We start from the raw sequence: 27,450 nt of genomic DNA on the forward strand, positions 1-27,450 counted from the left end.
TCACAGGTCAGGGGAACCACGTCACCCCGATGAGGGAAGGCCACAAAGGGATGAGATTCAAGGGTGGTTCCCGGAAGTCAGTTGTGTTCCTCGGAGTAAGCGACTTTAGAGATTCCCTCTCACGTTTGTGGGCTGTTTCTGTTCCCTTCTACCTCTACCAGCAGGGAACCGGCGCCACCCTCAACTGAGCGTGGATGCCATGACCGTGAACCACGTCCCTTTGGGTAAGCGGGTACATCGGGGGCCGAGACTTGGGCTCTAAGATTAATAATAGTGATGGTATTTGTTAAGCACTTACCATGTGCAAAGCACTGTTCTAAGCACTGGGGGGGATACAGGGTGATCAGGGCCGGGGCCATGGATGGGGATGAAGATGCAGTGGGTGGGCCGGTGCTGGCGTCAGACAGAACGAATCCCCGGAAATGCATCCCACCCGAGTCACTTAAATGAAGGATGCCAAGTCACTTCGTGGGGTCTGGAGATACCCAGCTGGTCATCTCACCTCGGCCAACAGCCACAGCACCATCGACGTGCGGCCACCCCTGGCCCAACCCAGTGCCGGCTCTCCCACGGCCTGAACAGCCCAGCCAAACTCTGGACAGATAGACATCCGGACGAAACGGTCAGAGAAAAACAATCAATGAAGTGACTTTTGGGGATACGAAGCCTCTGGTATACATCTAGGCATAGAATTCATCCGTGTCAAAGGTCAACACCATCGCCTCAGGTTGGATTGCCCGTGAGAGCATGGGGGATCCCAGAAAACTGAGAACGGCTCGCGTTCCCTCTGAAGTCTGGCAGGAGATTGCGGGCTTTCACTCGGGGAGCCGCCGGATCACCTTCTGCTCCAGCTCTGCGTATCTCTTCAAAAGTGGCTGGTACACCTGAAATGGGAGAGGCTAACTTCTTTCCCGCTACAAAGTCTAAATCGATCTTCTGATCGATCAAAGGTCTAAATTCAGATCTACAGGTCGTCAGTATGATCAAACTTACAGAAGAAAACCAACACCAGAGACATGTCTCCCCGTCACGGCCAGAAGCAGTGAGATGGGCCTTTCCCCTGGCTCTCCCTGGCCAGAAAAGTGCCCAGGAACAAGAGGTAGGCCATTCCCAATCAACCAATTAATCAATCCATCAATCAATGGTACTTGTTCATTGTTCAGGGTACTTGTTCATTGTTCAATGTACAATGTACTTGTTCAGTGGTACTTGTTAAGTGCTTCACTATGTGTAGAGTACTGTTCTAAGTGCTTGGGAGGCTACAATTAGCAGAAATGTCCCCTGCCCATAATGAGCATACACTCTGGGGCGGGGCAGGGGGAGACAGACATTAATTTGAATAAGTAATTAGACATTTAGTAATTAGGTGTTTAGACATTACCCCTTACCCTGCCCTAAGACAGCCGGGTCCACCCTGACAGGGCTAGCCTCGTCGGTACGGTGGCCCACAGGCAGCCTGGGACCCGACCCAGGGTGATTAATCTGTGCAGAGTCCTGGGGAGGGGGGGGGTCATTCTCCTATTCCCCCCCACTCATCCCCTGGGGAGGGGCACAGAGCTCTCCACCCTCCAGGAGGGTGATGGGACAGGGAGAGGGCTGGGGGCGGGGAGCCACAACTGCCCTCAGCGCTTCCGAACACGCGCTCACACCCACGACATACGCGGATGGGTGGATCTGTCGGAAGATGGGTTGGTGAATCTCTCAATCTATACCGACATCGCACTCATTCGCATATTTGATCATCTGTTCCCTCTACCATTCTCCCATGCATGTGTTCTCCCTCCCGCTCCCACGCTGGGCAAATGACTGCATGTGTCCACCTTCTCCATTAGACTGCAAAACTCCCTGAAAGCGGGGACTAATAAGCACTTTGATTTCCACAACCTCCCCCACCACTTAGGTACACATCTGTCTGTAATTTATTTTAATGTCTGTCTCTCCCCATCTAGTCTATAAACAACTTGTGGGCAGGGACTATCTAGACCTACTCTATTGTACGGTACTCTCCCAAGTGCTTAATACGGTGCTCTTCATTCAGCAAGCATTCAAAAAACACCATCAATTGACTGGCGGTACGCTGCGCTGCACACAGAAGGGCTGGATGTAAGCTGCTGAGGGATCGATTGATGGATCGAACCGGTTCGCTCTGCAAAATGATTTATGAATCGCCCCCAACGACCGACCACCAATTCTCTCTGAAGTAGGTGTGCCGAGGGCCGTGCCACGTGACTTCCCTATGGATAAATGAAGCGTACAGAAGAGGGACACCCCGGACTCTGACTCACCTGGGCCGCCCCTGCCGTCGGTTTGGCTGCCAATCTGGGCTCCGGTGCCAGTTTCACAACATCAGCAAAGGATGCGCCTGCCTCAACCGCCAGACCTAAATGAAAACCAAGTTCACATCGGGACACAGGAACACCTTTTGGAACACGCAAACACACCAGGAAACGTTTCAGAATGTTTCAGCTCGGTGTGGCACAGACCTCTCCGAGAGGGCCGCGAGTGGCACGGGCCCCTCTGCGGGAGCCCTGACTCCTCAAAATGACCTACAGGTTGGCACATTGGAAGTTGGTTCCAACTGTTGCCCAGAATGATTTTGATCCGGTCAGGAAGTCCTTCCTCCTATCCGATTGTAATCTCTCATTTTAACCCTAGATTTAACTGAGGAGTAGATCTGCGCAGCCAAGCAGACGATGACAGCGCACTCACCGTGTAGCGCCCGGTAAGCACAACCCAAGCTGGCCGAGTTGGCGGTGTCCATGGTGTACACGGGAGCGTCAAACACATCCGACAAGACCTGTGTAAGGGTGGAAGGCGCCCGGGTTAACAACAGACCGAACGCTCCCTGGCGATCGGCCTTGGGGACCGGCTCCCGGGGGTCATTCTGGGTATCAGACCGAGAGTCTCGAGGAAATCCACTCCGGTTTCAGAACTGGAAACATCCTATCGCCAACCTGCTCAGCAGAATCCTTTACAGATGGAATGTAGAAAGTCGATCGCTGAAGAATCGTGCCCTCGTCACTGGGACTTCAAAAGCCGTTCCAAACCGTCAGAAGGCAAAAGGAATCGACCCCAGTCGGGAGATTTTAAGTCTAGTCAAGTGACGACTTACAAAGGTTTCCCAGAAACGAATGCGGAAGGGGGAATAAATCAGTCAATCGATCGATGGGTGGTATCTATTGAATGAGTACTGGGTGCAAGACACTGTACTATAGTAGTGCTTATGAAGATACAATGGATTTTGCAGACGTGATCCCTGCCCACAGGGAGCTTATGGTCTATAGTGGGAGATGGACGTTAAAACAGATTATGGGTAGGAGAAAAAGTAGAGGATAAGAATACTGACATAAGTACCGTGGTACTGGGTTATAACAGAGCTTCATAAAATCAAACATCTGAATTTGTCTGTGAGTCTGGTGGGCGCTAGGCACCCACCCTGGGGGTCTTTCTCTGCTAGTCCTCAGTCTGCAGCTGTGAAGCCCCTCCTGCCCTCCACCTGCTCCTAATGGAACAGAAACTCCCTCTCCCCAATACCACCATGCCCACTCCGATCAAGAGTCACCACGCTCCCACTCCACTCTCCCAACAGAGCTCCCCGATACATGAATGCCCATGCGTCCCTCCTCGGCCTGGTCCTCCCCGGCCTGGTTCCTCCCAACTCCACCTGGGTTGTGGGGGGTGGGGGGACTGAGCTCGCGGTTACAGAAAGGGAAGTCCAGCCTGTGCGGTGTTTAGTGGGCCGCCGCCCCTCACCTGTAAAATCTCCGCATTGCCAGAGGCCCCTCCGGTAGCCAGAATCCTTGTCGTCGGCCCTGCGGTTGAACGCAAAGATGCAGACGGTCACGACGGATAAACCCAACGGCCGCCTTGACGGTGAAAACTCCCATCTAGTGAAGGATGGGCTGTCGCCGCTCCTGGGGTCCTGCAGGCTGCTCCAGCATCAGCTCCTGAGCCAGGTCCCGGGGTGAGGCAGACGCGTGGTCAATCTGACCTTGGGACCAGCCTTTTCCTTTCCCCGCTTCACCGCACTGGAGATGACCTCAGAGAGGGACAGCCTCCGCTCGAGGAGAGTGACCCCACTCCAGGAGAGTGACCCCACTTGAGGAGAGCGACTCCGCTCCTGGAGAGCAACCCCGCTTCTGACTGCCGCCCCACAGGTTGGCATCCCCGATGTGGTGGGTCTCTCATCCTATCCCTACTGGATTACTGCATCAGCCTCCTCTCCGATCTCCCATCCTCCTGTCTCTCCCCACTTCAATCCATACTTCACGCCGCTGCCCGGATCATCTTTGTGCAGAAATGCTCTGGGCATGTTACTCCCCTCCTCAAAAGTCTCCAGTGGCTACCAATCAACCTATGCATCAGGCAAAAACTCTTCACCCTCGGCTTCAAGGCTCTCCATCACCTCGCCCCCTCCTACCTCACCTCCCTCTCTCCTTCTACAGCCCAGCCCACACCCTCCGCTCCTCTGCCACTAATCTTCTCACTGTGCCTCGTTCTCACCTGTCTCGCCGTCGACCCCCAGCTCACGTCATCCCCCTGGCCTGGAATGCCCTCCCTCCGTACATCTGCCAAGCTAGCTCTCTTCCTCCCTTCAAAGCCCTACTGAGAGCTCCCCTCCTCCAGGAGGCCTTCCCAGACTGAGCCCCCTCCTTCCTCTCCTCCTCCTCTCCCTCCCCATCCTCCCCGCCTTACCTCCTTCCCCTCCCCACAGCACCTGTATATATGTATATATGTTTGTATGTATTTATTACTCCATTTATTTATTTATTTTATTTGTGCATATTTATTATATTTATTTTATTTTGTTAATATGTTCTGTTTTGTTGTCTGTCTCCCCCTTCTAGACTGTGAGCCCGCAGTTGGGTAGGGACCGTCTCTATATGTTGCCAACTTGTACTTCCCAAGCGCTTAGTACAGTGCTCTGCACACAGTAAGCGCTCAATAAATACGATTGAATGAATGAATGAGTGGGGCCGGGCGTCTCTGGGTCCCAAGGTCACCGATCCCACCCTCTCGGACACCGAGCACTCCATTACAGTTCATCTTCAGCAGCTGCTTGGGAATCCCACTCACAATAATAATAAATAATAATAATATCAGTGGTATTAAGCGTCTACTCTGGGCCGAGCACTGTACTAAGCACTGAGATGGATTCAAGATCATCTATTCAGACACATTTCCTGTCCCACAAGGGGCTGAAAAATCTAAGTAGAAGGGAGAATAGATATTGAATCCCCATTTAGAGATGAGGAAACTGAGGCACAGATATTTGAAGTGAATTACTCAAGGTCACACAGCAGGCAAGTGGCAAAGCTGGGACTAAAACCCAGGTCTTCTGACTCCCAGGCCTGCACTCTTTCCACTAGGCCATGTTGCTACTTGTTCACTCGGGGATCCAGGGGTAGGATTCTTACTTAGGGTGCGACAGGTCCCAGGTTCAAATCTTGGATGAGCCCACTACTTAGAAGCAGTGTGTTCTGGTGAATGGAACACAGGCCTGGGAGTCAGAAGGACCCAGGTTCTAACGACGGCTCCGCTACTTTTTTTGTTGTGTGACCTTGGGCAAGTAACTTAACTTCTCCAGGCCTCAGTTATTTCATCTGTAAAATGGGGATTAAGACTGTGAGCCCTATGTGGGACAGGCACTGCGCCGCAACAGGTTCGTCTGTGTCTACTGCAGCATTTAGTACAGTGCCTGGCATCTAGTAAGTGTTTACCAAATACCATCATTAACAAATACCATAAAAAAGAAAAAAAAACCACTCCCCTCACACATCCCCCGCTCAATCGGTTGGGCAGCAGGGCAGCGGGTCTGGGCCGGGATTAGATCTACCATCAGTTGCCCCACGGTAAAGCCAGACTGGGGCAGCTCTGCCACTGGGCATTTCAACCCCTCTGCCCACACTTACTGACTCGGTGTCCCAGTCTCTCGGCATGAATCCGTTTAGCCATGAACTGCCCCTCGATCAAGGCTCGGATCTCTACCTCCTTTAGAAAGTCTGTCACCTGGAACCAAACAGGAAGACAGGAAATTATCCTGTGCCCTGCACAAAATCCATCCAAAGTCCGTCCCCCCCCCCGCGACGCCGCCACAGAAGGGAAGGGGGGTGGGGGGAGCGCTTGGATGGCGCGGTGGTGAGGTAGCTGGAATCAGGGGACCGAGTGCCCACTGGGGCCAGACCGTCAATGGGGAAGTTTTCTGACTGAAAAATCCCCCAATGCATCTTGCACGGTGAACGGGTACGGCAGAATCCTGAAAACTGTCTGGCTAATGTGTTAGGTGTACAGCAGGGTGGCTACCGGAGCAACCGCCCACCAGCTCGGGGCCCCCAGTCACGCTTGCCGTCAACGGACCCCGCCCAAAAAAACCCCATTGCCTGCCGTTCCTTGTCCTGTCCCCTGCCCAGCTGCTCACTCGTTGCCCTCCGTGCCCCAGGGGGAACACGACTGGAAGGGATGAGAAACGACAAGCCGTACAGGGCAAACCACTGGTTCCATCAGCGATCCCGCGGACAGGTTCTTGATGCTGAAATCTTGATGACCGGACATAGGCATGGAGATTGTCACTTGTGATGAGACACTCTGATGCCGCCAGGTGACTCCGAGTCTGAATCTGTTTTCTCAAGTGGCTCACAATGACCATCATGACCTTTCTGAGCACACATTCCACTTCCCTCTTCCATCGTAAGCACATGCACAAGCACACAGGTGTGTACGAAGCAGAGAAGCAGCATGGCTCAGTGGAAAGAGCCCGGGCTTTAGAGTCAGAGGTCACGGGTTCAAATCCCGGCTCTGCCAATTGTCAGCTGTGTGACTTTGGGCAAGTCACTTAACTTCTCTGTGCCTCAGTTACCTCAACTGTAAAATGGGGATTAAGACTGTGAGCCCCCTGTGGGACAACCTGATCTCCTTGTAACCTCCCCAGCGCTTAGAACAGTGCTTTGCACATAGTAAACGCTTAATAAATGCCATCATTATTATTATTATTATTACAAATGACAATGTGTTTTAAGCTGTAAATTGCCCCAACCTCCTACAGCTGATTAGAAACCTCATCTCATGAAAAATACCTTCTCTGAAACAAATAAAAAGAGAGAAATCTGATTCACCAGTCCAGACCCCTAATAGGTTGAAATGTGCATTTTGGAAAAGACATCTCATGACCACGGTGGGTTTCTGAGATGAAGCTTCTTTCTCATTTATCAATTTCAAATCTAAATACCGCTTCGACGTAAGATTTGAGCAGTCACATTTGCTATGCCAGGACTGTCTCAGGAATCAACTGGAAAATGTCCTCTCTGAGACTTTACCCGAATATGATCAAATGAATGAATGAAAGGGTCAAGGACAACCGTGAATACATTTTCCGCTTTAAGGACACATGCTATTACAGATCTCGCCTGCCGTGGGATTGATAGGAGCGTTACATAGCATTAAACTGGCCGCTATTTTTGCTAGGAGAAGAAAGCCCACAACTATCTTTTGAGACCTAGGAATCCAAAAAGGGAGCACTCTTGAGAGATGGTTTAACTTGGAAAAACACAAGTGCGATAATACAAACAAAACTTGGGTACCTCTTCATTATCTGTGTTAAATCTGTGAAGACCATCAGCATCAGGCGTGATCTCCCTTACGTCAAAATAAAAGCCTAAAACAAGCAAATTCAAAATGATCAATGAATGAATCGACCAATCGATCAGTGGTATTTATTGAGGGCTTACTGTGTCCAGAGAGCACTCTACCAAGCTTAGAACTAAGCTCTACGATCAGGTTAGCGAATGGAGACTGTGAGCCCACTGTTGGGTAGGGACTGTCTCTATATGTTGCCAATTTGTACTTACCAAGTGCTTAGTACAGTGCTCTGCACATAGTAAGCCCTCAATAAATACGATTGATGATGATGATGGAGACAAGAATTTATTCTGACCCAATTCTTCTTCCCACGTGATCTCCATGGCCCATTCTGCCCAACTGGCTATGAGCTCTGGGTCTGCCCTCAGCTGCAGCCCCCAGACCTTGCCCCTCCTCCCCGGGAGCAGTGGCAGTGCCCAGCAGGAGCGAGGCAAGGCAGGCAGAGGTGGAAGGCTGCAGCCGCAGAAGAGCTACGTGTCCTCCTCCAAAGCGCACGTAATCCTCTTTACCCAATTTCTAGGGGCAAGGACAAACTAAATCTCTTAATATAATCCTTAACCTTTTCCTTTATATTTCTTAGCCCAAATAAAGAAATCCTCAATTTCTCCCTCTCCAGAAAGGAGATACACACCTTTAGATTCAGAAGGTTTCAACAGATTAACAGAAACCATTGCAATTCACCCGATCTGTTTCAATCACTCTTCTACTTCTCTAACTAAAATCACATACTCCTAGGATCACCCAGGAGGCCTCCCTCCCACCAGAGCCATTTAAAGCAATTCAATCAAGGATATAATATGCTCCTGAGCAATCTAAACACCCTTTCAGAAATAGACATGATTGAGAGTTATACAGTCTCAAAGCTATTTTTCCTATTACATATACATGAAACGCTTGTTTCGTTTAATGCTTTTCTGTGATGGAAGAGCATCTTTGTCCCCCTGGGAGTGGAATTTTTGCTGGTGAATTTTCATAGGGACGTGACCATCATATGACCTGGACACTGCCTGGCTAAATGAGTGGTTTAACCATGGAAGAAGCATGATGTTGTGAAAAGCAGCATGACCTAGTGGCTACAGCACAGGCCTGGGAGTCAGGTCATGAGTTCTAATCCCAGCTCTGCCACTTGTCTGCTGTGTGACCTTGGGAAAGTCACTTCACTTCTCTGGGCCTCAGTTACCTCATCTGTACAGTGAGGACTGAGACTGTGAGCACCATGCAGGATAAGGACTGTGTCCGGCCCTATTTTCTTGTATCCACCCCAGCGCTTACTACAGTGCTTGGGACATACTAAGCACTTAACAAATACCAAAATTATTATCATCATTATTGTTATTACTGGGGAAGGTAATATCGTGCCATTAGCAAGTTGGCATTCGTTTCGCTTCTTTCACCCAAAGTGCCGAAAAAGCGTTGATAAAATAAATTCCGTCTTGCCTCCCCACCCCTATCAGGGTCAGGCGTCCCCTCACCCGCCTCATATGCCGGACCAAGGGGTGTCTCCCAGCCGTGGCACCCGACGTGGCCGAGAGCCGCGAGCTTCAGAATGGAACCGGTCGAGTCTCAACGCCGGAAACCCTGCCCCAGCCCGGCCACCCCAGGCCGGAGCCCACCGGCCCGGCTGCCGAATTGGCATCTCGGCTCCGTGTGTGGCCCCCGCCCCCGCTCCCCTTGGAGGGCGAGCCCCGGCCGGCCCCTTACCCACATTTCCGTCGTTCCCCATCCGAGTGGATCGCAGCGCACGGGAGAACTCGTCCCAGGAACCCGCGGCCGAAGTGTCCCTGACTTTCTCTCTCATCAGCGATCCATTCTTAAAGCTAGACAAATAACAGAAGACCCATCCGACGACGTGTACAAGCCCAAACCACACCTTCCCTTCCACCTGGGCCCTTCTCCCAAGAACGCCATCAGATGTCAGGTTGTATTGTGAACAGGGAACATCTGAGCCCCGAGCCTTCTGAACCCGGCTCGACCCGGGCCCGCAGAGCCCTGACCTACCGGGCCTCACTTCTCTAGTGGAACTCACGTCGCCCTGTTCCCGCCTCAGCACCCACAAATCAGATGTGCTGACTCTCCAACAACATTCAGTTTCCTTTCATCATCATCATCAATCGTATTTATTAATGCGGGGTTTCTTTACCCAAGTTCACAAGCCCCTTGGTCGTTCTTTAACTCTGCTAAAGACAAGTCGGCCTGCTGTAGACACGTGTCCATGAGCCTCACAGTTATCTCAGTTTTGCGCCTCCCTTGCCCCAGACCGGCCCTGGCTACACCCTGGCTACTCCCGACCACCTCCTTCCAGACAGACAGGGAGGATCTGGGAGACACCCAGACGGTACTCGATTAATATCACCGATGGACTGATGGGAGCTCTCGATAAATACCACCTATTTACTGAAAGAGTTGCTCGAAAAATACCATCGACAGACTGCTGGGAGCTGCTCAGTAAATGCCACTACTACTGCTACTACATAGGGAGGAAGGTGGAAAAAATCAGGTTGCCCAGCCGGACACCGCTATTCCTCCAGGAACTTTTTCATATCGACCTTCAGAGGCAGAACTCGGGGCCACTGAGGGAAGGTGAAATGTATGGGAGTGAGGCCATTTCATTCCAGGAAGAGAGGGCAGAGGGAAAGGTCACGACTGGCTGTCAAACTGCCCAACACTGGAGACCGGATGATAGCGTCCACACCCCAGGATTGGGCAGGCGGAATCAGCTCAGAGGGTGAGTGAATGAATGACTACGATGGCCCAGAGGAGACATTTCCTGCCCGGGAGGTGACCCGGCACCAGGCAGTCATGAAGAACAAAGGGATCCGTGGTCCGGAGATCAACGTGCTCTTTGAACCCAAGGACTTGCCTGCCCGCCTGCCTACCCACTCTCCTGCCTTCCTATAGGCCCGGGATCGAAGGTCAGCGGGATCTCTGCGCGGTTCCAGTTCCACAAACCTGTTGCCTCCAGGCCCCAGCAATTCAGAAAAATGATTTTGCTCCCATCTCCAGGCAGAAAAATTCTGCTTCCTAGAAGGATAAACACCCTGTCCGGGATGAGAGGGGAGAGCCTGTTGGCCTAAGACCGGGGAGAGACAGTGCAACATTACCACAGGAGGGCCATGTAGTCCCGAGCGTTAACGGGATTGCAGAAGACGTGTCCTTCCAATGCAGGTGTGGGCTCCCGGATCCAGAGAAACAGCGTGTCGCTGGTGCCCAGGCTAACCTGTGCCGGGGGATGAGCGTGAATCTCCGAGGTGCTGATCTGGACCCGCTGGGCGGGACGCCAATGGGTCAGCATGGCCGCTGCACTCATCAAAGGGACTCCGAGCCAATAGAAAGAAGGAGCTCCGCGCGTCATACGACAGCCGCTGGTGGGCTCCATCCTCCTCTGGGAACTAGATCTCAAAGCTTAAGGGGGCAAGGGTGGGAGGGCAGAAACAGGGGGTCAAAGGAGTTGGGTGGCAGAATCAAGGGCTGGGGGAGCAGGCAGAGGTCAGAGGTGGGAGCACAGAAATTAGGAATAGAGGTGTGTGGAGGTGGGGGCAAAGGTGTTGGGAGACAGATGCGTAGGGCAAGAGTTGAAGGACAGAGGCATGGGCAGAGGTAGTCATAAAGGTACTCGAGGTGCCCACCTCACGCAAAACCTGGGGCTCCAGAGTGCTGATAGGTGTGCTCCCGAGAAACCATGATGTTCCCGCCGCATGGATTCTGCCATCCATGGTGGGAGTTGGGCAGGGGCTGGAGAGCATGTGTGCTCTGGCTTAGAGTACCAGGCCTCGCTGCCTCACCTCCCAGGGACAGTTGAGGGGATAGCTACTCGGGGTGGGGGGTGGGGGGGGACGGGAGGGAGAGGGGGGCGAGCAGGGCATCAGCATTGTAACAGCTGCAGCTCCGACGGGCCAACGGACATTTTGGGTAACGACAGGGAGCCCCTAGAGATGGTTGGGTGAGGCTGGGGTTGGGGAAGCCGGGCCAGGGTGAGATGCATATGTTGAGGGCTGCAGGGAGACGGCCCTGGCAGGGAGGGAAGCAGTCCCATAAAAGGGGGAAGAGAGCCAGCCAAGTGGCTCTTGCAGGAGGAATCCTGACAAGGGTTGGGGGGGGCAGGACCCAAAGCAGTGGGGTGGACGGGGCAAAGGGTCACAGGAGCTGCCATGGTGGTGGTGGATGGTCATTCACTCATTCAATCGTATTTATTGAGCACTTACTGTGTGCAGAGCACTGTACTAAGTGCTTCATTCATTCATTCAATCGTATTTATTGAGTGCTTACTGTGTGCACAGCACTGTACCAAGCGCTTGGGAAGTACAAGTTGGCAACATATAGAGACGGTCCCTACCCAACAGTGGGCTCACAGTCTAGAAGACGCACACACAGACACCAGGGAAGGATTCACACCCACAGCACGGCATGCACACACACACACGCTCTGACACCAGAGGACAATTCTCACACACACAGACACACACTCTGCCACCAGAGAACGATTCACACCCACACCACAAACAAACACAACACTCAGACACCAGGGGACGATACACACACACACACACACACACACACACTCGGACACACTCGGACACACTCGGACACCAGGGGATGACACATGCGCACACACACACTCTCTCTCACAACAGGGAAGGATTCACACCTACACCACAATCGCGCGCACACACAAACACACACACACTCGGACACCAGAGGATGAATCTCACACACACACACACACACACACACACACACACACAGAGGCACCAGGGAAGGATTTACACCCACACTACAAGCACACACACACACCCCCACAAGCGCGCGCGCGCGCGCGCGCACACACACACACACACACACACACACACACTCAGACACCAGGGAAGGATTCACACCCACACCACAAGCACACACACAAACACTCTCGGACCCCAGAGGGCAAATCTCTCTCTCTTACACACACACACACACACACACACTCAGACACCAGGGAAGGATTCACACCCATACCACAAGCAAACACACACACACTCACTGTCAGACACCAGAGGACAAATCTCTCTCTCTCTCACACACACACACACACACACACACACACACACACACACACACTCTCTCTCTCTCTCTCTCTCTCTCGGACACCAGGGGAGGATTCAGACCCATACCACAAGCACGCACGCGCACACGCGCACACACACACACACACACACACACTCTCTCGGACACCAGAGGACGAATCTCTCTCACATACACACACACACATACACACACACATACACACACACACACACACACACACACACACTCACACACCAGGGAAGGATTCACACCCACACCACAAGCACACACTCAGACACCAAGGAATAATTAATAATAATAATAATAATGATGGCATTTGTTAAGCGCTTACTGTGTGCAAAGCACTGTTCTAAGCACTGGGGAGGTTACAAGGTGATTAGGTTGTCCCACAGGGGGCTCACAGTCTTTATCCCCATTTACAGATGAGGGAACTGAGGCACACTCACACCACACACACACACACACACACACACACACACACACACACACACACACTCTCTCTCTCTCTCTCTCTCTCTGACACTAGAGGACAATTCCCATACACACACAAACACATATTCCGACAGCAGGGAATGATTCACACCCACACCCACCCACACACACACAGAGCCAGTGGAAGCCCCGGCTTTAAAGTGGGGCAGCAGTCAAGGCCTGCCCCAGGTCCCAGGTCCCAGGTCCGGTCGCCGTCCAGCCTAGGATGGAGGGCAGGGAGGGCGAGGACCCAGGACCCAGGACCCAGGACCCAGGACCCGGCCTCGGCGGCCCACACAACGACCAGAAGGGCAGGAGACAGGGTCAGGGCTGGGGTCGGATGCCTGGGTTCTGGGAAAGACCGCGGGCTTGGAAGTCAGAGGTCGTGGGTTCTAATCTCGGCTCCGCCACATCAGCTGGGTGGCTTTGGGCAAATCACTTCACTTAATTAATGATGGCATTTCTTAAGTGCTTACTATGTGCAAAGCGCTGTTCTAAGCACTGGGGAGGTAACAAGGTGATCAGGTTGCCCCCCGGGGGGCTCACAAGTCTTAACCTCCATTTTCCAGATGAGGTCACCGAGGCCCAGAGAAGTTATTCTATTTTATTCTATTTATTTTATTTTGTTAATATGGTTTGCTTTGTTGTCTGTCTCCCCCTTCTAGACTGTGAGCCCACTGTTGGGTAGGGACTGTCTCCAGATGTTGCCAACTTGGACTTCCCAAGCTATTAGTACGGTGCTCTGCACACAGTAAGCGCTCAATAAATACGATTGAATGAATGAATGAATGAATGAAATTAAGTGACTTGCCCAAAGTCACACGGCTGACAATTGGCGGAGCTGGGGTTCTCTGGGCCTCAGTGACCTCATCTGGAAAATGGGGATTAGGACTGCTTAGGAGTGCTTAGTACAGAGAGGTCAGAGAGGATGTTGGTCATAGGAGGAGGGTTGGGAGGGAAGGATTAACAAGAAAGGTGGTCTGGGACGTTGGGCAGAGTGAGGCCAGGCAAGCTCTGCTCTGCTCTGTGCTGCCCCACCCCCACTCACAGTCCAAGGCCCCAGTCTCTCTCTCCCAAGCTCTCCAGTCCCCTGGGACCCACTCAACCCCAAGCCCCCAGGTTCAGCTCTCTCCTCAAATTCACAGACCCCCAGACCTCCAGGGCCACCTTTCCCACAGCCCCCAGCTCCCTAGGATGGACCATTTCCCCTGCCCCAAGCAGCCAATGAGGCTAGACCAAGACTTATGCACGAGGCAAGGCAACAGATAGGCTGTGTTGGTATCATCGCTACTTCAGGAAAACTCCGACAGGGTGCATTTCTTCAACGAGGTATAGAAACATCACCATTATCATGGTCCTCCTGAACCCCACAAGAAACTCACCGCGATGTCCCCTTCCTCCAGTCTCATGCCCGCCAACGATGCTGCAAATGGAAATGGGACCCTCCATTAGTCAGGACAAAAGCGAGTCGCCCAAGTGCTCCCAACGAGAATGTGTGCATGGGGCCACGTGTGAGAGCACTTCTGGGCATGGGAAGGGATGTCTGGGTACCAGTGGGTGGCCAGGGCTATGGGTGTGGAGGGGGAATAAGGCAAAAACTTCATAAGTCACAGCCTATCCTGGGGAGAACTGGGAGTTCCCTCTCCCCTAGGGATCAGTCAGCCCCGGGGGAAGGCAGGGTCTTTCCTCAGACTTTGCAGGGGCAAAACCAGGATCCCAGATCGATGGATGAACCCCGGGTGGGGTGGACAGGTCCGACCAGGGATGGTCAAGCGAGAGGCAGTGAGGTTATGGCCCTGTCCGACCCCAGGACAAGTTGTGGGGGGAGTTGGGGGGGGAGTCAAAGGTCAGCCAGCCTTTTAGGGACTGAGGGGGTGGTGGTTCCTGTTATCACTTATCTTCAAAGTCTGGGACCTTCCACCACCAAACCAACCTAGGGGTCTAGAATGACAACCAAGAGAAATATCAACGTCCCTTCGGTTCAGAGACAGCGCCCCCGGCAGCGGGACCCAATTCGTGCCCAAGATACTCAGGTGATACCCACGGCCCCTTCCTCCCCATTTTCTCGCGGCATTAAGGCGCCTGCCCTCCCTTCCCGCCACACCTGACCACCCCCACTGGCTCAGAATCGTCCCTTCCCGGGGAGCACATCCCGGGGTGCCCTCGCTGACTCGACAGCAGTCATGCGACTCCTCACCTGGGTTGTCACCCGTGAAGGCTACGACTTTACAGCCGGGGTCAAACCCATAGCGATGACTGTAATACGGAGCCACAGTGCCCTGAGGAGAAAGGGGCACGCGGTTACAACGACAGTAGCCTAGGACTGCCAGGCCGATGGGAACGCCGACCTGGGGGTTGGAAAAGGCGCGATGGCAACTATGACCTCAAAATCCTAATCCCGGCTCTGCCTGATGTCTGCTGTGTAATCTTGAAAGACTCACTTCTCTGAGCTCAGTTTCCTCACTTGTAAAATGAGGAAATCTCTCTCCTTCTACTGTGGACTCCATATGGGACAGGGACTTTTGTCGGACCTGATTATCTTGTATATCTACCCCAGTGCTTAGCACAGTACTTGGCACCTAGTAAGTGCTTAACAAGTACCACTATCATTATTATCATTATCATCACTACATTCACTTCATAGCAGAGACAAGCATCGGAACTGAGGATCTCTATATCAACCTGTATTGCTCTTGGCATTTTCCAAGGAAAGAATGCTATGGATATAATTAAATTGCAAATTTTACCTTTCAGAGAAACGAGAAAGCCACACGCTGGCAGCGGCTGGGTTTGGGTTTGTATTGTCAACAAGCAAAGAGCGGTCGCCGGCACTTACCCAATCTGGGGTGGCGACTCACGGCCCAGCAGGAAGAACCCGGGGCGGGGAGTCGGGAGGCCCGGGTTTTAGTTCCATCTCTGCCCCAGGCCTGCTGTGTGCCCTCGGGCAAGTCATTCAACCTCCTTGGGTTTCCTTTTTGCCCTCTGTACACTGGGGATAAAATGCCCATTCCCCCAGTCTTTTAGACGGTGAGCCCCATGGGGGCCAGAAGCTGTCTAATCCTATTATCTCATTCCCAGAGTCTAGCACAGAGTAAACATTTAATAAACATCATGGTAGTATAAATTAAGTGCTTCCTCTGTGCCCATCACTGTGCTAAGCACTGGGGTAAATGCAGGATAATCAGATCAGAGTGTGTTTTCAGTGGAGCCACGGCTTGGCCGAGAACCAGGGGATCCCCTCTCCCGCTCCAGCTTTTATCCTTCAGACAGCAGATGATAATAATAATAATATTACTTGGTACGCACTTACTATGTACCAAGCACTATTCTAACCACTAGGGAAGATACAAGTTAATCACATTGGACACAATGACTGTCCCACATGAGACTCACGGTCTTAATCCCCATTTAACAGATGAGGTAACTGAGGCACAGAGAAGAGAAGTGACTTGCCCAGAGTCACACAGCAGACATGTAGCAGAGCCGTGATCAGAACCCATGTCCTTCTGAGTCCCAGGCCCGTGCTGTATCCACTGAGCCATGCTGCTTCTGTGGTTCTGTGGGAGCCAGCAGGTGTGAGTTTGGACAGGGTGCATGTCGTACAGAAAACAGAAAACTTTTTGGAGATAATTTGCCTTTGAGGTAGCAGCAGGTGATCGGTACCCGATCCAGACTCTTGCTCTCCCTGCACCCAGCCTCAACTCTTCTTCGAAAGAGGATCGGGACCTCTGGGAGCCTAGGGGGTGAAACACCTACCAACACAGAGTGGGGAGCAACTGGGTTGTCCAGTTTCTTCTCTAAGCCGGGTGCACAGGCATCTAGGCAGGACTGAGCCCAGACCTTCTCCCAGATGTTCAGCAAATTCATCCCCGAGCCTACGGCAGAATCCAAAAAACCGACATGTGAAGGCGAGAAGGCTCAGAAGACGAGACCGATCTCAGAAAATGATGTCTTACAGACCGACGGTTCCCACCTCTCAAACTGCACCATGATTTCCTCATTAATGCCAGCGCCCCATTCAAATCCCAGCCTTGCAGTCTGGCTCGCTCCCTGCCAGAACGGGAACCCGATCCAGGACTGGAACCAAATAGAGCTTAGTGCCCCAGAGGAAAAGTTGCCACTTCCACAGATGTAGAACCAATCGATCTATCAGTCGATGATATTTACTGAGCGCCTACTATGTGCAGAGTACTCTACCATGCACTTGGAAGAGTACAACAAAGTCAGTAGACAAGTTCCCTGCCCACGATCAGTTTGTAGGCCAAAGGAGGAGCTTTACACTCCAGCTCACACCCTTGCAGCACTCACTTCTAAGACACCAAGAGGAAGGGCCTTTACCTGTTGGAACCTACTTTGACCCAGCTCTACTTCCTAGATTACCTGTCCCTGGCTACCATGTTGTATCTTTTAGCAATTTAAAAGATAGGTGAGATTTGGCAACATCATTAAATTTAGTTCCATCAGTCTGCATTTTCCCATACCTGATGAATAAAAATTGCACTTTGCAAACCCAAGGTGCCTCCACCAAGGGCTCCAGGTCACTCAGGGAACAGTCTCAAACCAGGGTAGGGGAAGGGGGGAAGGAGAGAGGGGGAAGGCAGCACCCAGGTATCTGGAATCTTGAGGGACCAGTGACCTTGGGCGGGGGGGGAGGTGCTATTCCATTCCAGAAAATATTCTGGGTTTGGGGAGTTTTCCTGGAGAAATCTGGGTAGTATTTGTTAAGCGCTTATTATGTGTCAAGTACCGTTCTAAGCGCTGGAGTAGATACAAGCTAATCAGGTTGGACACAATCCCTGTCCCACAGGGGCTCACAGTCTTAGTTTCCATTTTACAGATGAGGTAACTGAGGCACAGAGAAATTAGGTGACTTGCCCAAGGTTACAAAGCAGAAAGCGGCAGAGCTGGAATTAGAACCCTGATCCTCTTGGAGACAATTAATTGCCAGCAAGGAATGGCTGGATCCTTCCATTCCACCCTTGACTCCTGTCCTTTCTACCCTGAGTAAAGACACTGAACTGGAAGGGTTGCAGCCCAGACCTTAGCCTCTGCCCTTTGACCTTACCAGTCCAGCACGATTGAATTTTGGACTGGGGACATAAGAGACCTCTTCTCTCATTCTCTCCATGAGACTAAGTGTTGATAGTCCACAAGATTCTGAAATAAAGCCCCAGGCCCACTAACAGAGGAGAAGCCCCCCTACCCCCTAGGCATCCGGGATGGCAGGGCTAGGCGTGCTCCAACGAGCCCCCGGCCCCCACCCTGGGGAACTCACCATCACTGTAATCAATAGGTGAGTACTCGCCGAGGAAAAGTGAGGCCCCAAAGCTGCTCACCAGGGAGATTCTCTGTGGGGAAAACAGACGAGTACATGTGACCTCCACCAACCTCCCTCTCAGGGTTGAGAACTCTGGGACAGCTCGGCTGCGGCTGGGATGGGACCGGTGGGACCAATTCCCCCTATGGGACTGTTTTCCTCCTGATCAGAACAATCCCCCTATGGCAAATGGGTTCTTTTCACCATGCCCTGAATCCAGGGTCCCCTTGCCCTTCCTCCATCATATCCAGCCATGTCACAGTAAACTGGATCGCGCAGGCGTGAGCGATCAGGGGCTGAGGACAAACCATGCCAGAGTAGGGGCATACTCTGCTCTGGAAGCCGCCAATACAAAAAGTGTGGGGTTTCAATAAACTCTTGTTGAAAAGTTCAAAAATGGATTCAGGTAATATACATATGCAAGTCCTCTTTACTTCTGCATAAACCATCAAGGTCTGACCAGTATTCTAGACTGTGAGCTCACTGTTGGGTAGGGACTGTCTCTATATGTTGCCAACTTGTACTTCCCAAGCGCTTAGTACAGTGCTCTGCACACAGTAAGCGCTCAATAAATACGATTGATTGATTGATTGACCACACATCCAATTGTCCATCAACACTGAATACACAACCACATCTAGCACCTCTCCTCTTCCCCTCTTCCCTTCGCACCTTAACACATCCTCCACTGCACTTTGGAGATCTGTCACCACCCTTTCTCTTCTAGGAACCAGCCACAGTGGATGGCTGTGATGAGAAGCGCAAATATTGAATGCCTCCTGTATGTACGGCATCACACCAAGGGCTTGGGAGAGTACAACTGAGTAATAATACACATCCCTACCCTCAAGGAACTGTGTAGTTGGTAGTAGGTACATGGAGTACTAGGGGTGCATTTACTGAGCACCCACTGAATGCAGGGCACTGCAAAAAGCTCTTCAGAAGCACAGGAGATGCACAAACACATTTTGTGATGACAGAGAGTTGACATTCAAGGGGCAGAGACAGACCAAAAAACATTCACAAGCAGTGGGAGCAAAAAATGAAACTTCAGGTTCACAAGAATATCTATATTCTTATACATATGTAATCATATATATTATCATATATATTCTTACATCTATATATACATATGCACGTGTACTGGGACTAGCCATAGATAAGGGAATGGAGACAGAGCCAGTTGAAGGTCTGAAAAGATTCAGGGTGCTGAACGTTAGTCAGGGAAGGCTTGTTGGAGGAGGTAGTATTTTAGTTGGTCTTTTAAGGTATGGAGGACTGAGATGGGCAGATCCGGGAGTGGAAGGGAGTTCTAGGACCTCGTGACAATGTGAACAAATGGGAGAAAAAGGGAAAGATGAGAAGAAGGCAGTCAGGAGTGAGTTTGGTAGGAGCAAAAGGTGTTAGCAAGGGAAAGTAGCAGACGAGGAGAGCAGATGAGTAAGATGGAGAGCCCTGAAGCCAACAGTAAGGTGTCTTGGCTTGCTGCAGAGGGAGACGGGCTGCTGGCGGAGCATTTCGAGGAGAGGGGAGATATGTTCCGAGCGATGTTTTGGAAAGAGGATCCAGGCAGAAATGGGGAATATGGACCAGAGGGGAAAGATGCTGGAGGCAGGGAGACCGTCAAGGAAGCCACTAAATTAGTCCACTCGGAGTATGACGAGCAATTGAAGCCAGGTGGTAATTTTTTCAGTGGAAAGGAAGGGACCGGTCCATGAGATGGCCGTGAGGAAAAATCATCAAATTTTAGCAGGACCTTGGATGTGACGGCAGCACGACAGCGAGAACTCAAGGTTGATACCGGAGATCAATCAATCAATCAATCGTATTTATTGAGCACTTACTGTGTGCAGAGCACTATACTAAGCGCTTGGGAAGTACAAGCCAAGATGTGGGAATATCATGTTGTCAAGGAGATGCAGAAGTTGGGGAGAAGGGAGGAAAGATGAGAAGTTCAGCCGGGACCTGTTGAATTTACGATGTCTGTAGGCTACCCAAGTGGAGCTATCCTACAGGCAAGAGAAGATGCGGGAAAGGGCAGCAAGGAGAGGTCAAAGCTAGAGAAGAAGACTTTTGACTAATCTTCAGAAAGGAGGCAAAGGAGTACCGGCCTTCCCCAAGGCTTACAGTGGCATGAGAAGAGCAAGGGACCCCTCTCGCTGCCAGATGAATTGTTTATCAATTTGAACCTGCCCACCTCTCCCTCCCCACCTGCAGATCCCTCCCTGGAGATGTGTACGCTCCTTCCGACATGGATCTCAACTCCAAAATTTTCAAAATTTTCCTCTGCACCAAGCTGAACCCTGCCCTGGGGCAGACACCCAAAAAATGCCATTGGTGATGCTCTGCGATCTGTGCAAGCCTCTACAGAATGAATGACTGAATGAATACAGAACAGGTGGCTTGGGGGCTGGTCCAAAGTGGAAACACACGGTAAAGGCATTTACCTTTAAAGGTCAAAGTTACAGAAAGTTTTTCCATGAGATTTCCGACGCAGGGAGAGACACCGAACCAACCTCTGTTTGTGCGTAGACTTTGGGGCTCCGCCTGTACATCTTGGCGATCTGGTTTCCGGTGAAGCGCTGGGAAAGAAATGTCAAAGCTGAGGAACCCAAAGGTGTTTTGCGGTCAGAGCCCATAGGGAACTGGCCCTGGGCTAGGGATCCCCCCCCGAAGGCCTGGCCAGGAGGTACTTTGGTCCCTTGAGGGCAGGCTGGGGAGGAGCGAGGCTGCCCTGGGAGCCCCTCAGGCCCCTGCTCCTCCTAACTCCCTTTCCTTTTCTCTCTCTCTCTCTCTCTCTCTCTCTCTCTCTCTCTCCCTCCCTCCCTTTCCCTCCCCTGCTTCTCCTTTCCTATAAGGAAGATCTAAGGGAGAATCTAAAAACCAGGCCCTGCAAGCCATACCTCAGGGCAGCATTCTGCACACGGTAGATAGTCGATAAATACGATCAATTAGTGAATCAATAGTATTTATTGTACGCTCACTGTACGCAGAGTATCGTACTAAGCAGTCCTCAGAATCCGGTGATGGGCGGATGGATACCTCGTAGGCCCGAGAGCCAGTGAGGGCCGTGAGAGCCGTGGGCCCTCCCACTGCGGCCTCTAGGCTCCGGCACTGGGTGGCGGTGCTGGAGTCCATCCAGATGGGGCAGTCGGAGATGGAGAAACAGTCCTGCAGGAAAAGTCAGGGAGTCTTTGTGCCTGTGGACCAATAGCCTGAACGTCCAGAGAATACAGTCCAAGGGGTTTCTGGGGAGCACAGTTTGTCAGTGACTGTGAGATGACCGGCTCTGGGGGCTGGCCCAGAAACAACCCATTCGTGAACCACTGCCCTGCCCTGCACGGCCCTGAACAGTTGAGGAGATCCCACCCCAGGGTACAGGGGTAGGAGGCTGGGGAAAAAGAGAGTTTGCCAGCTCACTGGTCCCTGGTGGCAATCAGGCTCGAAACAAGCCTAAGAATCCACAAGACTGCCAGGAACGGAACCAAAATGCTATCGGTCGATAAGTCACGAGTCAGGGGCCCGGACGCTCTTCCCAGCCACTGTTACCTTCAGGAGCTGGTGCAAGGGCAGAGCGGGAGACAGATTCCTCAAAACCCGGGAGGCTCCTTCCTTCCAGTACACACTTCCATGTTGCTGAAGAGAGAGGAGAACATACTCCTTTTAGCTCTGGAACGTTCCAGTGGCATTACATTCGTCGTTTGTCATTTCCCAAAAATCAGCTTGCCAGAAATGCATCTCCTCAAACGCTTTTTTTTGGCTCACTTGTCTTTCTAAATTTCCATTTGTGCACAATGGAGAGGAGACAGGCCAGGAGGAGACTGAGGGGAGACAACTGGGTTTGATGAGGGCTGGGATCAGGGAGGAGAGGAAATAGAGGAAGGCGCAACAGAATCGAGGGACAGACTGGATGGAGGTGGTAAGCGCGAGTGAGGAGTCAGGGTGAAACCAAAGTTGAGAGCTTCTGAGACAGGGAGCTTTTGCAACACCAACTGTCCAGAACACAGCATCAGTACAACCTACCTCAAATCAATTAGAAAAGAGATAACCCAGACAGGGGGTGGGGTGCAAGAGAAAGTGCTACCCCACTGCAGAGGAGCCCATGAGAGGGAAGGGGATCAAGAGCTACTATATGTGAGTGTGACCGATGGACTGAGAGACTGAGGCAAGGCCCAGGGTGACAGAAGCCCAAAAGTGAGGTGACCCAGTGGCCGAGGGCCGACAGCCCGAGGCCAGGGAAAGCTGGGGGCCAGAGAGATCTTCGGGAGGACTACCAGCAGCCAGAGCCTCCAGCAGGAAACAAAAGAAACTCCATCCACTTGAATTTTAGACAGTATAAGTCTGGCAGCCCCAAGGTCTGGTTATGATGTGGGAATGGCTACTAATAATAGTGATAGTAATAATTACTATATTTGAGGGCTTAATATGTGCCAGGCACTGTATTAAGTACTGAGGTAGATACTCGATAATCAGGCTAGCCACAACCTGTCCTTCATGCTAAGTAGGAAGGAGAAGTCAAATCCCCATTTTTCAGATTAAGAAATGGAGGCCCAGAGAAGTGATGCGACTCAGTCCTGATCACACAGCAGCCACGCCTAAGTGGTGGGATTAGAGCCCAGGTCCTTTGATTCTCAGGGTCGTGTTCTCTCCACTAGGCCACGCTGCTTCTCTATTGAAAGTGCCAGTGGCTGAGAGGTTTCGGAAATTCTGTGAGGGTCCTCCGTCCCATTTGATGGGAGTGAAAGATCACTGAGAACCGGCCCCATGAGCCCAGTTTTCCCAAATGTCAACCTGGTCAAGCGCTTAGTACAGTGCTCTGCACACAGTAAGCGCTCAATAAATACTACTGATTGATTGATTGGTCTTTCCCCACGTTCGCAGGGCACCCCTGTCTACGGCATCCTAGGCCTCGGGCCGCTGGGCATCACCTATACTGCCACGTGCCCACAGAAAAGCTGCAGATCTCACATTCGAACTGATTCTCCAGGATAGGGAGAATCTGCGGAGAATGGCTGCTCCTCCTCACCCGGCTTCTCCTCGCCACCCCAGAAGAAGTAGGGGTTCTAGAGCCGGCGAGGATTCTAGAGCATTCTCTTCCCTCTAACCAGCACTCATTATTGGGACCCGAAACAGGACTGAGTTACTGTTTTTCCTCTTCCATAAACTAACCTGGCCAGCCCCAGACAGCACTCTCACTTGAGAAAACTGGAACCCAGAAGCCTTCATCTTCTCCAAGATTAAGTCTAAAGCCTAAAATGAGAAACACAATAGAGAATGATTATAATGAACCACAGAATTAGGCAAATTCACTGAGCTCAAAATTTAACTTTAAGTGCACGCCATCACAGTAGAGGGCTCTGCAGCAGATAATGAAGAATTATCTAACAAATGGGGACTGCTTGATCAGCAGAATAAATTAATTAAGTAAAAAGGAGCCAATCCAAAAAAATAGTTGAATTACAAAATTTTCCAAACAGGATGAATCGTCAACCAGCAGCAGCCCAGGGAGCAGCCCTGGCTTCCCCTCACAGGAGCCCAGAGGGAGCAGAGGCTCCTCCACTTGGCTGGGGCCAGGCCTGGACGCATCCAGGAGGGGACACAAGCCCCTGAGTGGAGGCCGCCCCCGCTTCCCCCATCCCTTGTCCCCCAGCTCTCGTCCCACGTCCTTCAGACCGCCCAAACACTTCCCCCATCTGAGTGTGAGCTGCCTACCGACAGGGAATATGTTGTTTCTCTGTATCATACTCTCTTAAGCACTCAGTCCAGGGTCCCCCAACCCCAGAGTGGGCACTTGGGACACGTTGCCACCTCAGCTCCTGCTTTTAGGAGCGTGGGGGAGCAAGGGGGAATGGTAGGCAGTGTGGCTGGCACAGGGGAACCCTCGCAGGGGGTGCCCTCACAGGCCCACAGGAGGGAGGACGGGTAGGCGGGTGGACTGGTGGATGAACCGACAGGCAGGCGCTTTCCCAGCTAGTAGTTCTGCAGATGATCTATTGGGTAGACCCAGACAGAGCCTTCCTTTCTGTTTCAGTTCTAAACAGTTCCTTCCCCTGCACACATTTCCAAGGAAGAAATGTCCACTTAAAGGGGGAAGTCAGCTTTGGAAGGCAACCCTAGAGGTGGAAGGCTTTGGCTCATTGTCCTTTGCCCCTCTGCCTTTATCCTACAGGGTGGCAAAGAGGGCACTTACTGCCCGCATGTGGGAAACCAGAATGGTCGGTCAGGACACACACATCCGCATCCCTGGAATCCCTGGCAAATCCCCACGGTGCTTCCAGGTCAGCACAGACCCGGACCACCTGAATTGTTTGGAAATATCAAAGCGACTCACAGCCGGAAACCTGTGCCGCTGCGTGGTGTCATGGGAATAAGGGCTATCACAACACGATAATAGCCCCACCATCACAGTGATATAATTGCATGGTATGGTGCTTCGCGTCGAGATTGAATTTTGCCTTTACCTTGACCCACATCAAGACGGGCGAAGTGACCGTCAACTTGTCTTCGTGGACGTGCGCTCCCCCTTGAGTCCTGGCAGAGAAAAACTCGATTATCGGGAAGTACCGGCCACCATCCGCAACCTCTCCGTGTTACCCCCCAAACCACGCACAGAAGGCAGCCAAGAGGGAAGCCTGTTGGAGGCTCCCTGGTCTGACTCCAGAGGGACACCCTAATGTTTACAGGCTCTCCACCCTGGTCAAGGGTATACCCCATCATCTGGAGTCTCCCTACCATGACACAGGGGGCATGTCCCATACCGAGTCCATGGTCTGGCACCAGAAGCTTGCCCCACGGTTTGGAAGCTCCATTCTCTGGCATTCCCCCTTGCCTTCCTCAGAATCTGGACTGGCGGCCATCTGCCGAGGCCTTCCGGGTTGGAACAGGATTAAGGTGGCCTGACTTGGAGTGAACTGTTGTCACCGCCTTCTCCCTGTTACACCGCTCTCTGGGAGTGGTAGCACCTGGCACTGAGGGCATACCCCATGCTGACACTATCCTCTGGCATCAAGGGCACAACACCCCAAGGTTTGGAGGACTTGGGGGCTACAATTAACTATCCACACGCATACCCAAACTCCGGCAAGTCTTTGTCAAAATGAACGTGATCTTCATAGACGACATTCAGCCGCTCATCAATTGCAACAACTTTTACCTGGAAGAAAAAAGAAATAACTACCCATGTCCAATGGTGCCCCAAACTGGAGAAGCTTAGCAGCTGTTGTACGAATGAGTACATGCTGCTGCAGCCACCACTGGAGCAACAATAATCATCGTAATATTCAGGGGATGTTTGTTGTGGGAGGGGAATGTGTCTGTTTATTGTTCTGTTGTACCCTCTCAAGCGCTTAGTACGGATCTCTGTACACAGTAAGCACTCAATAAATACAATTGAATAAATGAATTTGTTAGCTGCTTACTAAGTGCCAATCACTGTATTAAGCCCTTGGGTACATACAATATGATCAGTTCACACACAGGCTCACGTGGGGCTAAGTGGGAAGGAAAATGGGTATTTAATGGGTATAGATGAGAAAACCAAGGCAATGAGAAATAACACGACTTCATACAGCAAGCAAGTGGCAGAGTCAGAATTTGAACCCAGGTCCCCCGAGTCCCAGGCTAATGCACTTCCCACTAGGCCACAATGCCTCAACCCCAAACTCAGCTGCAGAAGTATTTCCTGTTTTGTAATTTAGGAAACATTCAGGACTGGTGAAACTTGTCTGTAAACCTCTTCAGGAGGCTATGAGGAAGGGGTGCTTTCTGCTGAATAACAAAGGCAGGAAAAGCACCAGGCCAGCGGCTTTGTAAAGCAGATATCAAACCAGTCCCCTGAGGGGGATTCGGACGTGGGTTGGAGGCTTGGGGAGGGAGTCAGGGAAGGAGAACTAAAGTCTTGGCGCTGTCGGCTATGGTGAGGAGAAGGCACGACGGGGCTGGGTCAGTCTGTCGGAGGAACGATGGGCCCGGGAGCCGGGAGAACAGAGGGTTGAAAGGGAGTTTGGGGAGGGAAACGCGGGAGACGGCAGGATAGTAAGGAAAAGGGAAGAGGAAGAAGGTGGCGGGGGAGGATCAGGGTGCTAGGAGATGCAAAACTAAGAGGAGGGGGAGGAGCACGATGAGAGGGGGCACGACTAGAAGGAAGGGGAGGGGCAGGCCCAGGAGGAGGAGCACGAGGAGAGGAGGAGCAGGACTTTGAAGTGGGGGGACACGATGGGAGGACGCGCAGGACGGGAAGAAGGGAGGGGAGAAAGGGGGGGTGGAAGGCGAGGTTCAGGCTGATGGAGAAAGCGATGAGGGAGGAGTCAGACCTCGTCGGACCCCCGGGGCTCCTGGAGCGAGGCAGGCCCGAGACAGGAAAGTCCGAGACCAGAAGGAGGCAGGGGCGCAACCCCGACAGACACCGGCCCCGGCCCCCTGGTAATAATCATAACAATAATGCATCCCAATACCTGCTGGCTGCTCAAGTCCCAGCCCAGGGCGAGGGGCGCTGCGTTGGCGGCCATGGCGGCCGGTCCCTGGGGGATCAGGCCGATCACCAGGAGGAAGAGGAGGGCCACAACCGCCACGACGAGGAGGAAGAGGGAGAGGCGCCTTCCCCGCGCGCACGCGCTCCCGAGTGGGTGTCTGCCCGTGGGCGCCTGGCTCTGTCTCCGGCTGAGACTTTGTCAGAGTGCTGAGGTTGCGCTCCCCAAGCTCCCCCTCCGCCCCTCCCCCATTCCGCCCTTTGGACTCCGGCCCTCGGGTCCGGGAGCTTGGCTTTGTTTTGGACACCTCCCCTCCCCTCTCCCTCCCCCTCCCCCTGCCCCTGGCCGGCCCGGCCCCTACCGGCCCCTACGGACTGCTCGGCCCCGCTTTCCCACCTCTCTGATCCCCTGAAGCAGCTTGAAAGGGGGAGGGCGGGGGGGCCAGGTGCCCGGGGGCGGGTCACATCACTCACCAGCGGTCAGGCCCGTCTCAGGTCAACC

General features: G+C 52.4%; 1 protein-coding gene across 1 annotated transcript; it reads right to left on the bottom strand.

The window, feature by feature from the left end:
* Window positions 1-623: 623 nt before the first annotated feature.
* XYLB (xylulokinase) lies at window positions 624-27,133 on the bottom strand. The gene is made up of 19 exons (XM_038755771.1): window positions 26,935-27,133; window positions 25,552-25,634; window positions 24,943-25,012; window positions 23,651-23,731; window positions 22,031-22,117; window positions 21,524-21,652; window positions 20,998-21,063; window positions 18,440-18,512; window positions 16,921-17,039; window positions 15,362-15,443; window positions 14,547-14,587; window positions 10,737-10,852; window positions 9,337-9,452; window positions 7,578-7,651; window positions 5,913-6,009; window positions 3,754-3,812; window positions 2,710-2,797; window positions 2,286-2,380; window positions 624-884 (listed from the first exon to the last, which is right to left on the bottom strand). The coding sequence occupies exons 1-19, from the start codon at window positions 26,986-26,988 to the stop codon at window positions 816-818; spliced, it is 1,599 nt and encodes a 532-aa protein (XP_038611699.1). The 5' UTR covers window positions 26,989-27,133; the 3' UTR covers window positions 624-815.
* Window positions 27,134-27,450: the final 317 nt, after the last annotated feature.

The sequence above is a fragment of the Tachyglossus aculeatus genome, chromosome 13, assembly GCF_015852505.1.
Source record: "Tachyglossus aculeatus isolate mTacAcu1 chromosome 13, mTacAcu1.pri, whole genome shotgun sequence".
Lineage (NCBI taxonomy): Eukaryota > Metazoa > Chordata > Mammalia > Monotremata > Tachyglossidae > Tachyglossus > Tachyglossus aculeatus.

What these genes read in the sequence shown, in the direction of transcription:
- XYLB (XM_038755771.1), bottom strand. Translation starts at nt 26,988, where the DNA reads ATGGCCGCCAACGCAGCGCCCCTCGCCCTGGGCTGGGACTTGAGCAGC. An exon ending in CCTTGCACCAGCTCCTGAAG is followed by an intron (nt 21,653 to 22,030) that starts GTAACAGTGGCT and finishes CTTTTCCTGCAG; the next exon opens with GACTGTTTCTCCATCTCCGA. An exon ending in GGGGAACGACGGAAATGTGG is followed by an intron (nt 7,652 to 9,336) that starts GTAAGGGGCCGG and finishes TGCTTGTTTTAG; the next exon opens with GCTTTTATTTTGACGTAAGG.